This window comes from Coregonus clupeaformis, chromosome 17 (genome assembly GCF_020615455.1).
Source record: "Coregonus clupeaformis isolate EN_2021a chromosome 17, ASM2061545v1, whole genome shotgun sequence".
Lineage (NCBI taxonomy): Eukaryota > Metazoa > Chordata > Actinopteri > Salmoniformes > Salmonidae > Coregonus > Coregonus clupeaformis.
In genome coordinates this window covers 771,631-787,849 of record NC_059208.1, presented here as the reverse complement: position 1 = coordinate 787,849, position 16,219 = coordinate 771,631, and the positions used below count along the sequence as shown (strand labels likewise).

At 43.8% G+C, this 16,219-nt stretch overlaps 1 protein-coding gene across 2 annotated transcripts in view; it reads left to right on the top strand.

Annotated features, from left to right (window-relative positions):
- LOC121543198 (ephrin-A3) overlaps nucleotides 1–14,919 on the top strand; it is a 58,785-nt gene extending 43,866 nt beyond the window's left edge. For both annotated transcript variants that reach the window (XM_041852914.2, XM_041852913.2), the window contains 4 exons: nucleotides 1,399–1,682; nucleotides 2,205–2,270; nucleotides 4,308–4,385; nucleotides 12,631–14,919. In XM_041852914.2, the coding sequence (XP_041708848.1) occupies nucleotides 1,399–1,682; nucleotides 2,205–2,270; nucleotides 4,308–4,385; nucleotides 12,631–12,749 (547 nt within the window). In that variant the 3' untranslated portion in view covers nucleotides 12,750–14,919. The remainder of the gene's footprint in view (nucleotides 1–1,398; nucleotides 1,683–2,204; nucleotides 2,271–4,307; nucleotides 4,386–12,630) is intronic.
- The last annotated feature ends 1,300 nt before the right edge of the window (nucleotides 14,920–16,219 follow it).

Genomic DNA, 16,219 nt, shown 5'->3' with positions numbered 1-16,219 from the left:
TAGGGGACTCTTCTCCGGGTTAATCTCCATAGGTGATGGCTTTGTTATGGAAGGTTTGGGAATCGCTTCCTTTTAGGTGGTTGTAGAATTTAACAGCTCTTTTCTGGATTTTGATAATTAGCGGGTATCGGCCTAATTCTGCTTTCCACACACTCTCTCTCTCTCCCTCTCACTACACACACTCTCTCTCTCTCTCCCTCTCTCTACACACACTCTCTCTCCCTCTCTCTCTACACACACTCTATCTCTCTCCCCCTCTCTCTCTACACACTCTCTCTCTCTCCCTCTCACTACACACACACTCTCTCTCTCTCTCTCTCCCTCTCTCTCTACACACACTCTCTCTCTCTCCCTCTCACTACTCACACTCTCTCTCTCTCCCTCTCTCTCTACACACACTCTCTCTCTCTCCCTCTCTCTCTACACACACTCTATCTCTCTCTCCCTCTCTCTCTACACACAATCTCTCTCCCTCTCTCTATACACACACTCTCTCTCCCTCTCTCTACACACACTCTCTCTCTCTCTCCCTCTCTCTACACACACTCTCTCTCTCTCCCTTTCTCTCTACACACACTCTCTCTCTCTCCCTCTCTCTACACACACTCCCTCTCTCTCCCTCTCTCTACACACACTCTCTCTCTCCCTCTCTCTCTCTCCCTCTCTCTCCCTCTCTCCCTCTCTCTCCACACACTCTCTCTCTCCAAACACTCTCTCTCTCCCTCTCTCTACACACACTCTCTCTCTCTCTACACACACTCTCTCTCTCTCTCTCTCTCTCTCTCTCTCTCTCTCTCTCTCTCTCTCTCTCTCTCTCTCTCTCTCTCTCTACACACACTCTATCGCTCTCCTCTCTCTCTCTCTCTCTCTCTCTCTCTCTCTCTCTCTCCCTGGTCTCTTTGCATCATGTATACTGTGGGTGCACTATTCTGCAATCAGGGGACAACAACAGAGACACAAACTCAAGCAAATACACAGGCAGTCACACAATCACTTACAGGTGAACACACACTCTCTGTGTAACAGGGTGTGATTGGTCAGGGGGCAGGACTGTGTGTAACAGGGTGTGATTGGTCAGGAGGCAGGACTGTGTGTAACAGGGTGTGATTGGTCAGGAGGATAGAGAGTGAAGAGTGTGTCTCTGGTTATAAACATGACACTTCACTTGACTTTGACTTGACAACAGAAACCTGCAGTGACAGCCCTGCCCAGTCAGGTTGGGGTTGTTTCTCTATACATACACACAGATGGAGAGATAGACATACTGATTGATTGGTTGGGCGGTTGTTTGTTTGAATGATTGGTTGATTTGTTGGTTGGTTGATTGATTGACATACTGATTAATTGATTAATTGATTGTTCCTAACATCCTACCTCTCCTCTCCTGTGTCTCTCCAGTCTGCGTAGGGAGGGCTACACGGTGCAGGTTAATGTGAACGACTACCTGGACATCTACTGTCCCCACTACAATGACAGCCAGCGTGTGGTGGGCTCCGGGGAGCAGTACATCCTCTACATGGTCAGCTACCGTGGTTACAGGACATGCGACCCCCAGCTGGGCTTCAAGAGGTGGGAGTGTAACCGCCCCCACGCACCAATCAAATTCTCAGAGAAGTTCCAGCGCTATAGCGCTTTCTCCCTGGGCTACGAGTTCCACGTGGGACAGGAGTATTACTACATCTGTGAGTATACTACTATACTATACTACTATCATACTACTACCACTACCACGTGGGCCAGGAGTATTACTATATATGTGAGTATACTACTATACTACTATATTATACTACTATCATACTACTACCTCTACCACGTGGGCAAGGAGTATTACTACATATGTGAGTATACTACTATACTATACTACTATCATACTACTACCACTACCACATGGGCCAGGAGTATTACTACATCTGTGAGTATAGATATTACCAGTACTATAATATACTACTTCTATACTACTATCATATACCACTACGACATGGGCCACATATGTGAGTATTGATATTATTACTATATTACTACTAATATAATACTACTACTATACTATTGCTACAGTACAGTACTATCACTAACACATACAATGGGTGAGGAGTACTAATGTGTCAGTTAAAATGTTGCCCTAAATGACCTTATCATGTGTGCATGCTGGTAGCATGTTTGACAGTTTGTTGTTTATTGAATGTTTGCATGTTGTGTGTTAACAGCTACGCCCACTCATCACCATGGTCGCAGCTGCCTCAGACTGAGAGTGTATGTCTGCTGCTCCACAGGTGAGACACACACACACACACACACACACACACACACACACACACACACACACACACACACACACACACACACAATGTTCTCTACAGGGACCTGTAGCAGTGTATGTGTTCTTAGCCCCAGCTGGCCTAACCTGAACCAGTGTACTGGCACTAACACACACAGCATCTCTCTCTCTCTCTCTCTCTCTCTCTCTCTCTCTCTCTCTCTCTCTCTCTCTCTCTCTCTCTCTCTCTCTCTCTCTCTCTCTCTCTCTCTGTCTGTCTGTCTGTCTGTCTGTCTGTCTGTCTGTCTGTCTGTCTGTCTGTCTCTCTCTGTGTCTCTCTCTCTCTCTCGCTCTCTCTCTCTCTCTCTCTCTCTCTCTCTCTCTCTCTCTCTCTCTCTCTCTCTCTCTCTCTCTCTCTCTCTCTCTCTCTCTCTCTCTCTCTCTCTCTCTCTCTCTCTCTCTCTCTCTCTCTCTCTAAAACATTCACATCTATTTATACTCTGCTGAGTTTCCCCTGCAGCATTTACCTCACAATAGAGTACAGAGCTACTTCTCCTCCACCCCCTGGTTCTCTCTCTCTCTTACCCCACAGATAGGCACACTCTAACAGTACTGCACAGAGGAGCGACCACAGCTAACATTGAAAGTACACACACCCCTTCCCTCCCCCCTCCCTCTCTCTGTCAGAATTCATTTATTCCAATGTGCGGTCACTGGGTGGTTGTGTGTGTGTGTTGTGTTAACCTCTCTCTCTCTCTCTAGTTCAGCTTTGATCATGTAGCTCAACTAGCTAGTCCTCCACTCTCTCTCTCTCTCTCTCTCTCTCTCTCTCTCTCTCTCTCTCTCTCTCTCTCTCTCTCTCTCTCTCTCTCACTGCCTGTTGTATTAACCTATCACTTGCCTTCCTCTGTCTGTCCCACTCTCTTTCCACATACACACCCTTCCTCACAAGCATTGGCTGATTCTCTGTCTCTCTCCTTCCCTGTTTCTGTCCTGCCCATACATGCACATGAACACACACTCCTCCTCCCCATCTCTCTCTCTCTCTCTCTCTCTCTCTCTCTCTCTCTCTCTCTCTCTCTCTCTCTCTCTCTCTCGTTCTCTGTCTCTCAGGGCTTAGGGTGATGTTAAGTCATGTCAATCTGTTGGCTCGGGGGGCTGTCTTAACCCCTGCTCCTTCTCCATGTCTCTTTCTCTCTCTCTCTCTCTCTCTCTCTCTCTCTCTCTCTCTCTCTCTCTCTCTCTCTCTCTCTCTCTCTCTCTCTCTCTCTCTCTCTCTCTCTCTCTCTCTCTCTCTCTCTCTCTCTCTCTCTCTCTCTCTCTCTGTCAGTGAGACTGTAATGTGAAGCCTTACAGCTCGGGGGGCTGTTTTAACCCCTGCTCCTTCCCTCCCTCCCAGTGTGCATTGACTTGAGGGGCCCAGCCCAGTCGGCTCCAGCAGTGTGTTAAACACATCTACAGCCTTAGCCCTCAGCTCTACTGCTCACTGCTCCACTCCTATGTGCTCTGTCTCTGGCTGGTCTAATTTCTGGATGCCACACTTACCAGACCAGGGAACAGTGTACTCTGGGTACTGTATATGGAGGTGAAGAGTAGCTACTGTAGGTCAATGTAATGATGATACGTTAAGTGTGGGTATATGTAGGTAAGGCTCAGTGTTAAGTGATGTGTTTAGGAGTTTGTTGTGGATGTCTAGGGCTTCAAGGCACAACTGTACCCTTACATAGAGGTGTGTCAATATGACTTCTCTCTTAATCACTTTCTTATCTCTCTCTCTCTCTCTCTCTCTCTCTCTCTCTCTCTCTCTCTCTCTCTCTCTCTCTCTCTCTCTCTCTCTCTCTCTCTCTCTCTTGCTCTCTCTCTCTCTCTCTCTTGCTCTCTCTCTCTCTCTCTTTCTCTCTCTCTTGCTCTCTCTTTCTCTCTCTCTTGCTCTCTCTTGCTCTCCTCTCTCTCTCTCTCTCTCTCTCTCTCTCTCTCTCTCTCTCTCTCTCTCTCTCTCTCTCTCTCTCTCTCTCTCTCTCTCTCTCTCTCTCTCTCTCTCTCTCTCTCTCAGTGTCTGATGTTGATGTTGAACCAGGACAACCAGAACCAGACTACACACTCAGACCAGACATCAAAATCCAGGACATCGGTGAGTCACACACACACACGTCAAGTTGACGTCACAATACAATACTAAGCCAAGTTACACTAGCTGCCATTTCCTTCATAAGGGTGTGATATGTCCTGGTGTGATGGTACCCAATAAAATACAGTTGTTTTGTTAGATGCTGTACATCCAGACATAGCTAGCCTGCTGCACACTCAGAAATCAGTGTGTGCGTGTGCATGTATGTGTGTGTGCTCCTAGAGGGAGGTGATTACAGGCACATCCAAAGGGTCAGAGGTCAAATAGATCAGTTATGACACCTCTCCCTCATCACTCCTTTCCCACCGTCCTCCCCTCCCTCATCCCTCCGTCCTCCCTCCCTCCCCCCTATCTCCCCATCCTCACCCCTGTCCTCCTTTCCTCTCCTCATTCGTCCTCCTAGAACACTACAGATTAGAAGACAGCTACCTCTACCTGTTCACCCTCCTGTCTTCCTCAGCCCTCCTCTTACTGTATGGTGCAGTCTCTGCAGTATTGCCTCTGCTGACCTCCCTCAGTCACTCACCTGTTTTCGTCTGTTTGAGTCTCTTCCGCATTCTTTCCTTTTCCGTTTAACAATCCATCTCCCTCCCTCGCTTTTTCTACATCTGTCTTCCTCTGTTTCAGCGTATCTCACTCTCATTTCAGGTTCAATGTTTCTGACACCCTCTCTCTCTCTTGCTCTCTCTGTCTCTCCGTCGCGCTTGCTTGGCCTGTCACTCCTCTCTCTCTCTCTCTCTCTCTCTCTCTCTCTCTCTCTCTCTCTCTCTCTCTGTTCTGTCTGTTATGTGCTGGGTCCTGGCAGCAGTTCTCTGTACTACAGCACGTCACTAATCAGGAAATTATTACAATCGCTGTTAAACACGGGCCCTACACACACACACACACACACACACACACACACAGAGAGAGAGAGAGAGAGAGAGCTCAATTCAGATCTGTTTGATTAGCATAACATGGAGTTCAGCTGAGCAGAACGCTCTACAAGCTCATTTTGCATTCCCTCTATCCTTCTCTCTCTCTGTCCCCTTCTCTCCTTCTCTTTCTCTCTCTCCTCCATTCTCAGTCCCTCTCAGTGCTATTTCAGGGGGCTGCCCACTTGAATTAGTGTCAGCTGCAAATCAGCCCCCCACCAACCCGCCCCTCTGCATCTTCTATTAAATTCAATTTCAATCTAATTCCCCTTCAAATGTAATGGTGTGAGCAGGTCCCTGTACGCCCATAAAGACACAACCAAATACCTCAGTAAGGGATGATACAGCAGAATGCACAGTAGGCCTGTATAGTGCACTTCGTTATAGCGTTAGCATATCATGCTAATTAACAGCATAAATAGCCTTGGGGCTAGCTGTTTGTTAGCCACATAAAAAGCCACATGACCTGACAAATGAAAACTCTGGCTCCCCCTCCCCTAGATCACAGAGTTTTTTCTGTGCAGGTCATCTCGAAAACCTCCTGGCCCTGCATTGTGAAAGCTGTGAGGACTGTTACTGAGGTAACATTAACATATTAAACAACCTATTAGCATCCAGGTTAGCATTAGCATCAATGCACTGATTAACCATCATAATGAATGTTGGCACCGTTTGGCTAATTAGCGTTGGTGTTGCACAATAGCATCTAATCAGCATCCAGTGGCTCTAATGAATTAGTGTTAGCATGTTTACACTAATTAGCTGTGAGTTTACCACACATGCACACACACGCACACATACACACGAATGCACACACACAAACACACACACAGTACCCTGAGGAGCAGTGAGTTCAGTTTTAGTGATGGATGCATTAGTATCATTGTAGGTAGTGTTGGCAACGCAAACAGATAATCAGTATTGCATTATCTTGCTAATCACTCCATAGCATTAGCCTGATTGGCAATGATGCTAGCATCAGTGATAGGATTAACTATTATTACTGTTGACACAGTCTCCCCTCCTGCCTCCTTGAGTCTGACTCAACCACCCCCCCACACACACACACACACACACACACACACACACACACACACACACACACACACACACACACACACACACACACACACAAACACAAACACACATGCACTCGCACAAACACGGCCACTGCCAGATATCCATCTGAAGGAGAGCAGGAGCGTAAACGAATAAAGAGGAATTGATTAGTTCTTCTTTCTAACCGGCTCCAAGCACCACCTCTAGATGGCTGCCAGTGGACTTTCGGTCTCTACAGCCAATAGATTAGATGACCTCTGGTAGCAGATTGAGAGAGAAGGGAGAAGGCCCAGACCACTCTGCCATTCTGCTAGTGTTACTCAACCCCTGGCACATCTCAAATGATCGTTTTAATCTAATCTCAGAAAACCTCCGCAGAGCTTGGACAATAGAAGCAGAGTCTAACTCTAGTCCAACTCTAAAGGAGTTGAGTATCTGATCATGTCTGTGTCTAGTCTGGGGGGTCAGTATGAAAATGTATGCACTCACTAACTGTAAGTCGCTCTGGATAAGAGCGTCTGCTAAATGACTAAAATGTAAATGTAGTCTAGACTCCCATCTGCCTGCACAAGTCAGACCACTAAAATTGCCCTCTGCTGACCTCTGGTGGTCACTACACACACTGCAGCAAAATGAGGACTGTCTGTTTTTTTGTTTTGTTTTTTTTATATAAAAAAAAAAGAAAAATTGGTAGATCAGCTTAATATTGCAGATAGATTGTAACTTCCATCAATATAATTGTCTGCATCACTTCCAATCCCCCATGTTTATATATATATATATATATATATATATATATATATATATATATATATATAACACACCGTGGGGGAAAAAAAAGTATTTAGTCAGCCACCAATTGTGCAAGTTCTCCTACTTAAAAAGATGAGAGAGGCCTGTAATTTTCATCATAGGTACACGTCAACTATGACAGACAAAATGAGAATTTTTTTCTCCAGAAAATCACATTGTAGGATTTTTAATGAATTTATTTGCAAATTATGGTGGAAAATAAGTATTTGGTCAATAACAAAAGTTTCTCAATACTTTGTTATATACCCTTTGTTGGCAATGACACAGGTCAAACGTTTTCTGTAAGTCTTCACAAGGTTTTCACACACTGCTGCTGGTATTTTGGCCCATTCCTCCATGCAGATCTCCTCTAGAGCAGTGATGTTTTGGGGCTGTCGCTGGGCAACACGGACTTTCAACTCCCTCCAAAGATTTTCTATGGGGTTGAGATCTGGAGACTGGCTAGGCCACTCCAGGACCTTGAAATGCTTCTTACGAAGCCACTCCTTCGTTGCCCGGGCGGTGTGTTTGGGATCATTGTCATGCTGAAAGACCCAGCCACGTTTCATCTTCAATGCCCTTGCTGATGGAAGGAGGTTTTCACTCAAAATCTCACTATACATGGCCCAATTCATTCTTTCCTTTACACAGATCAGTCGTCCTGGTCCCTTTGCAGAAAAACAGCCCCAAAGCATGATGTTTCCACCCCCATGCTTCACAGTAGGTATGGTGTTCTTTGGATGCAACTCAGCATTCTTTGTCCTCCAAACACGACGAGTTGAGTTTTGACCAAAAAGTTCTATTTTGGTTTCATCTGACCATATGACATTCTCCCAATCCTCTTCTGGATCATCCAAATGCACTCTAGCAAACTTCAGACGGGCCTGGACATGTACTGGCTTAAGCAGGGGGACACGTCTGGCACTGCAGGATTTGAGTCCCTGGCGGCGTAGTGTGTTACTGATGGTAGGCTTTGTTACTTTGGTCCCAGCTCTCTGCAGGTCATTCACTAGGTCCCCCCGTGTGGTTCTGGGATTTTTGCTCACCGTTCTTGTGATCATTTTGACCCCACGGGGTGAGATCTTGCGTGGAGCCCCAGATCGAGGGAGATTATCAGTGGTCTTGTATGTCTTCCATTTCCTAATAATTGCTCCCACAGATGATTTCTTCAAACCAAGCTGCTTACCTATTGCAGATTCAGTCTTCCCAGCCTGGTGCAGGTCTACAATTTTGTTTCTGGTGTCCTTTGACAGCTCTTTGGTCTTGGCCATAGCGGAGTTTGGAGTGTGACTGTTTGAGGTTGTGGACAGGTGTCTTTTATACTGATAACAAGTTCAAACAGGTGCCATTAATACAGGTAACGAGTGGAGGACAGAGGAGCCTCTTAAAGAAGAAGTTACAGGTCTGTGAGAGCCAGAAATCTTGCTTGTTTGTAGGTACCAGCAGCAGTGTGTGAAAACCTTGTGAAGACTTACAGAAAACGTTTGACCTGTGTCATTGCCAACAAAGGGTATATAACAAAGTATTGAGAAACTTTTGTTATTGACCAAATACTTATTTTCCACCATAATTTGCAAATAAATTCATTAAAAATCCTACAATGTGATTTTTTGGAAAAAAATACCTCAATTTGTCTGTCATAGTTGACGTGTACATATGATGAAAATTACAGGCCTCTCTCATCTTTTTAAGTGGGAGAACTTGCACAATTGGTGGCTGACTAAATACTTTTTTCCCCCACTGTATATATATATATCCCTACTTGGAGTAAACTAGTGAACAACAATGCTTAGGCCTCTACTTCCAGCTTATACTTACTATCTACATTTTATGGACACAGTCAATTTTACAATAATTATATTTTGTTTGTTTTTTCTCCTGAACTTCTTCTACTCTCAACCTCTCCGATCATTTTCATGATGTCCATCCGGTTTGCTTCTATATGCCTGTCTGTTAGTGACGCACGGGTTATCTCATAACCTGCTGTCCCTGCGGTTATATTCGCTGGGCGGATGGGTTTAGGGTCAATAAATATTGTGTGGATGGTGGGTTGAATAAATATTAAACAATGGATAAAAAATCCATAAATGTATAATTATTGTGCAATTCATATCTATAGGCTACGTTGAGGTTTTTCTTTCATTATTTGTATCTGCCGTTAGTAACGTAGCCTAAGCTTCAGGGCCTAACTGTAGCGTGACAAATACACGCCAACTGCCAAAAGCTTTTGGAAACTTGGGCAGAAGAAAAGTTAAGGTCAATCCACTGATGCAAAAGGAAATGTCGGAGTTTAATTCAATAAGAAAATAGCCGCGAAATGGAGAGTTAAAAAATAAATAGAAGGGAGGGCCAGAACAGTAGTCTAATGTTTGGGAAAGATTTGGTGAAATGGTAAAAGAGGATGATAGCAGTGCCGGCTATGTTATTTGTGATGATTGTGAGGCGCTATACAAATTCGACAGTCACATTACAGAGACTTCAAAATAGCACGTCAAGGGAACTGTAGGATACTGTTCAGATGGGTTAAATGGAATAGTAGCCTGAAATCTGGACACAGTCTATAACCTCTCACAGAGCCTAATATAATATTAACTCCTACAGAATTAAGAATTTCTTGCATTAAAATTATACACCAAATGTACATTTTTACCGGGGAACAGGAGTGGAGAAATATGATTTCTTTCTTTCAGCATCTTGAGAGAATGAATGCGCAGTTAGGGACCCTCTGTAAAGGTGCTGTCTTTATTAGCATCATAAAGCTGACAGTAGTCTATTTCAATCACATAAAATATGCATCCAATCTGAACTGAAATCTTATCAGAAACATGTTGGGTAGTTTTCACAGCTTTTAATTTCCTTAAAACCGGTTAAACTGATCTATCCCGTTTTTTGTTTTTTTGTTATTGCATTTTTTCCCCGGCCCCTGAATGTCTTTGCTGCTCAGAGTGCTACAGAAGCAGAGATGAAAGAGAAAACATTACCAATATCAACTAGATTGAAACATTCATTCTATCGACTTGTGACATTATTCTGGTGAGCAAGGGTTTATTTAGTATTCTAGGGCAACTTATAATGACCGAAGAGAAGCTGAATGTTGGCCTATCTAATTATAAGTTGACTAACAAAAAGCCTACCAAAATGTTGGACATTATAAGCAGAAACATAGGCCTATCTAAAAAGGCCTGTAAAAAAAATCAGCGGCCACCATCTCTGACTGTACATCGCATTTTCTATATTTGCGGGTTAGGGTCGGGTGCGGGCCTCAGATTTTCACTTTATCACATATAGTCAGTCGGTTGCGGATGGGTTATTAGTAATTAGTAAACAGCTGACCCGCTCACAACTACTGTCTGTCTAGGGCTCAGGGAGAAAACATCAACTCAATTCAAACCAAACCACTACAGTTGTGCTGTGTTTGAATTTATAGCAATAATGGGGTAATCACTATTACAATACAGAATACATTTACAACAAAATACAATCAGAGAAACAACAATTCATAGCTTTAACAGTTAAGCAACTTGATTTGAAAATGATGATCACAATAGCGTGACAATGTAAGTACTACGGGCTTCAGGTTCTGGTATGAGGATGTCGAAGGTCACATAGCTGTGTTACGAAGGCTCATAGGGGTGTTATGATGCGTAGCACAGGGTGATCAGATAGCCAGTGGTTAGGAGATCACATGGTCCTCATGGAAGACCAGGTATGTTAACAAACAGCGTCACAGTCATCTTATATCGGTCACCTGTCACGCACCTTATATAACCAGGGATGGAGAACGTACAGACACACAGACACACACACACACACACACACACACACACACACACACACACACACTAACCCCTATGGTGTCTGAGCTGTCTCATGGCTCTCTGATTAATCATTATTACAAACGACACGTCTGATGTGTGTGTGACCTGGTGTTTGACCCCAGAGTGCGTGCAAAGGTTAAGGTGTGCGTCACACAGAAACATATACAGACAAACACAAACAAACCCTTGTGCAACATACAGTATACTCATGTTCATATAGGTGTGTGTGTGTGTGTGTGTGTGTGTGTGTGTGACAGGTACACACTCCAAAACTGTTTTTTTCAAATTCTCCACAGCCACAGTATCTGGTGTTGTCATAACAAGATTCCGCCGCCGGGTCGAAGAAGAGTGTTCTCACCTCTCTGCCTCTCTGCCTCAAACAAACACACACACACACACCACGGTCACAGAAGGGTCAAACTGTTTCTAACCTCAGTCACAGAACAGTTAGATGTTTAACCCCATCATGTCCACGTGTAGCTTATTAAGAGAGGAGCTCTGACTAGGAACAACCAGGTGTGGATGTTTACAACCGAACCACTACTGAACATGAACATGTGTTTCTCATGGTGTGCATCCAAAATGGCCCCCTATTCCCTGTATAGTGCACTACTTTCCCTGTACCTTATATAGTGCACTACTTTTGACCAGGGTCCATAGGGCTCTGGTCGAAAGTAGTGCACTATATAGGGATTAGGGGGCCATTTCAGATGCAGCCATGATGTCAGCCACCAGTCTGATGTTCTCTGAAAACACAGAGAAAGCAATACTTGTATTGGAGCAGACTTAGACTTTATATAGACTGAACTGTGGCCTACAGCATCCCTCCCATCTCATTAATCAAGTCCATATAAAACGAAGGGTGTGTTACTTTGTCTGAGCGTGTACCAAGACACGCCTTCTGTTTTTCCTAGCATGTGTACGCATCATCACCAAACAGACCAGACTATAGGAGCTATTTATAGCGCCGGGCCAGGTGTATGTGTGTCTGTGCTTTTATGTGTGTGTGTGTGGCAGTGTGTGGCAGAGTCACGGTGTGTCATTAGAATCAGACAATAGGCTTACTTCAGTAATGGAGACGCAGTGTGTTCATTCTCTCTGTCATGCTGATGCACTGTTTTTGTAACAGACAGCTTAGAGTGTTAGTGTCTGTGAGTGTTGACTACACTGTTTCCTCTCTGTCTTAGAGTGTTAGTGTCTGTGAGTATTGACTACACTGTTTCCTCTCTGTCTTAGAGTGTTAGTGTCTGTGAGTATTGACTACACTGTTTCCTCTCTGTCTTAGAGTGTTAGTGTCTGTGAGCGTTGACTACACTGTTTCCTCTCTGTCTTAGAGTGAGTGAGTGTGTGTGTGTGTGAGTGCTGTGTGAGAGAAGTGTTGTGTACTCTTTGTTTCACCTCTGTCTCCTTGTCAGTGGGTGCTGTACTATTAGCTTTTATTAGCCAAATATTATTTCACTAGCGCCTCTCTTCTCTCTCAGTAGCTAAGAGAGGAGGCTACAGTTTATACACACAGTGGGGAGATTATCTCTGGTCACCCACTGTTCCTCAGGCTATGGCAGGCTACCACTGTTCCTCAGGCTATGGCAAATGATTGCTAATTCTCTCTCTATTTCTCTCTTTCTCTCTTTCTGTCTCTCTGTATGTCTCTCTCTCTCCATGTAGATGATTTTAACCCAGAGGTTCCTAAACTGGAGAAGAGCGTCAGTGGAAGCAGCCCATCTAGGGATCGCCTACTCATCACCATAGCAACGCTCCTCCTCGCTGCCATCACCATCTCCTAGCAATGGCCATCCCATCAGTTTCGCCATGCCAACCAGCCATGGGAGGGCTGGGGCAGGAGGGGTGAAGGATGACTGGGTCTGAGGATTTGGGGGAAAGGGGACAGAAGATGAAGGGAACATGGAGGAGTGCTATAGGAAAACATGGAGGAAGAAGACCTTCTGAATGACGTTGGTTGACAAGGTGTGTGTGTGAGCGGATTGGTGTGGGTGTGTGAAGTGAAGGAGGGAAGTTGGAAGGCTTCTTTGTGTGTGTGTGCGTGTGTGTGCTTAGAAGATGATATTCACACACAGCATGAAGAGAAGACCTTTTATGACTTTGGACATTGGGCCTGCATGTGTATGTATGGTTCAGAGTGTGTGTGTCTCAACATGTGGTAGAGTTAGCCTGTTGAAACCTGCACACTGCAGACAGCATTTATTCAAGAGGAGAGGAGAAGCGGACCTGACTTCTATTTGAGCAGATGATCGCAAATGAAACACAGTGAAACTTTTTCATGGAATCTGATTGGCTGACACAATTCTCTTCTTAGGGCTAGTTGCCTGTTTCTTGCACCGGAGACTGAACTGATTGAACTTTACTGAAATTAACTGAATTATTGCCTTTTTGTTCTGTCAACTGGGTTCAACCAGATCTAGTCTGGATCCCTTCAGTGGAAATTGATCTAGTGGTCCTCCACCCATGTGATCTGGTCTGATCTGGACCATAGCAGCCTGGTACGAAAGAGCGAGTCTGGGTCCAGGTTTATGAACTGGGAACTGGGACCACTAGTATGAGAGAGGGAGAGAGCTACAGTACTGTATTAGAGTAGTAATATGTGTCAATACAATGACAGCTATAGGTTCTAGGTCAGTGGTTGTACACATTGTTATACACATTGATACACCATCTGGCTCATCATTAAACCCCCTAGAGACATGTTTGTCCTTTATTAATTCATTCCTGGATAGCATTATCTCTGATCTCGGAGGTCAGAAAAGCACACATGTCGAGTCGACAGACAGTGACACACTTTCAGCAATACTGTCATCGAATGCATTGTGTTGGATTGTACACTGAGGACCTCTCTTCCTCTCTCCTGGAATCCGATGGACTGGGACTACATACCACAGACTCTCCATGCCAAACTCTTCTGTTTATTTTACCGTACACACAAACCGTTCACTACACTAGAACAATAATCACTCTGTGTGTGTGTGTACACTGACAATACACACAGTACTAGGGACATACTGTACATGTCTTAAGTTTAACAGAACAACTCAAGTGTATCTGAACATATAGACAACACTAAATAAACCTTTGGTTTAGGTTCTACATGCAAACCAAGTGCTACTGGGAGGACAGGAGAACAATGGGTTAAACTACAGTCCTCTATTGAGATGGTATTTTCCTAAAACTGGTAATTGCATGTTTCTTTGGGATCATAGAAACAATCCTTTTGGTAGTTACCCGTTGTATAGGTACCAGAAAGTACATATTGTTGCCATTACATGTCTTAGTAAATACTAGGTAAATACTGTCTGAAAGAGGACTGTAAAATGAAGTGTTACTGAACAATGTAAACAAACTGTACTAACCTGTTACCATGGTTGTTGACTAACTCTTTTCCATAGGAACTAGCACCTTGTGACCATGGTAACACCTTACCTTACTGCAAAGTGTACAGGCAGTCTACTGTAGTAGGGCATGCATGGCTTACTGTAGTAGCTCTGAAGATGATGAAGGTATGGTGGCCTATTGGATACAGAGCTGACCTCTGACCTATAGGGGTCACAGAGGTCGCACGCCTTGACACGTGTCACGGACATTCTAGAACTTTTACGCATCGAGAATGGATTTCCGATGTCTTGAACTCTGACGGAATGAAATGTGATGTAAGCATTTTTACAAACTTGAAGCTCAATTTCCTTGTTCTGTTTTTATTTTTTATTTTGCTGCTGTGTATCTTGGGGTGCTGGGAAGGGGTAAACATTGGGATGGCTGGGCTAGAGACATACAGTACTGTATAGGATACTGAGTTCCACTAACTTGGTTTGAGATTTACAATTTCAATGGGCACCATGTTGCACTAAATGTTTCCAGACCGTCACATTGGAATGATACTGTCATTGAAACGTGGTGACGACAGTTCGCTGAGCTCGGTATGTATACAGTATGTATGGCTTTGGGGTGGGGGGTGAGATGGGGGTCTGGGTTATGCTAGTGATGTGTGGGGGGTGGGGGGTGGGGGGGGGGTAGAAGAGCTGATCAGTAACTAAGGGGAAATCACTCTTCAAATGTTGCACTTAAGAACTTAGACACGATATCAAGAGAGAGAGAGTGTGTGTGTGTTGTTGAGAGTGGACATGCAAGTATTTCTACATTTCCTTATGTTCTGAAAGGTGTGGGAGAGAGTGTGTATGAGTGTGTGTATGTGTGTGCGTGGCATGTGCGTCTGTGTGTGTGTGTGTGTGTACGTTTGTTTGAGAAAGTGAGAGCTCATTTCAGTTTCTCATTACACGTTTGTGTGAAAGAGCTGGATGTATGTGTGTATGTGTGTGCGTGTATGTTAATGTATGCGCGAGTGTGGCTGTGTGATTTACTTTGTGCGACTGTTGTCCAATGTCTACTTACAGCATGAGTGTGTGTGTGAGATTGTATTGTCTGGCAAAACAAACAAAAGCATTTAATAGTGTTGGAAAGAACAATTACAATCATGTTTACCTTCGACTGGAATGAATCTCAATGAACTTGAAAATAAACAAACCATAACAAAGGTTATATTGATGATCAAGATAACAAAATAATAATCTTACGAGTCTTACTTTTAACAAGTGTGTCTGTGTGTTTATTGATTCTCTCTCTTCCTCTCTGAGATTTAGGCTGTTTTATCTCAACCTTGTCACTGTCAATCCCTTACCTTGCAGTCACTAGCTGTCAGTCTCTATCTATCTATCTATCTATCTATCTATCTATCTATCTATCTATCTATCTATCTATCTATCTATCTATCTATCTATCTATCTATCTATCTATCTATCTATCTATCTATCTATCTATCTATCTATATATCTATCTATCTATCTATCTATCTATCTATCTATCTATCTATCTATCTATCTATCTATCTATCTATCTATCTATCTATCTATCTATCTATCTATCTATCTATCTCTATCTATCTATATATCTATCTAATCTTTCACTCTCTCCATCCCGCTCTTTCAAGTTCCTAATCAGCAGCTGATCTCTCTCTGTTCAATATACTAATCTGAGAAGAAAGGAGATAGAGAGAGAGATGTGTACCTGCCAGGTATGTGCAGGTCTGTAGATAGGCCTAATGATGTTTCATACTTTACATATGATGTCATTTTCCATATCAAAGTTGTCTGCCATGGTTTTCATTCCATAGCCATACCTTTACATGGTCCGATTTCAAGAGATAAGCAGTTGAATCATACCCCTAATTTACATAACAATGGAACATCAT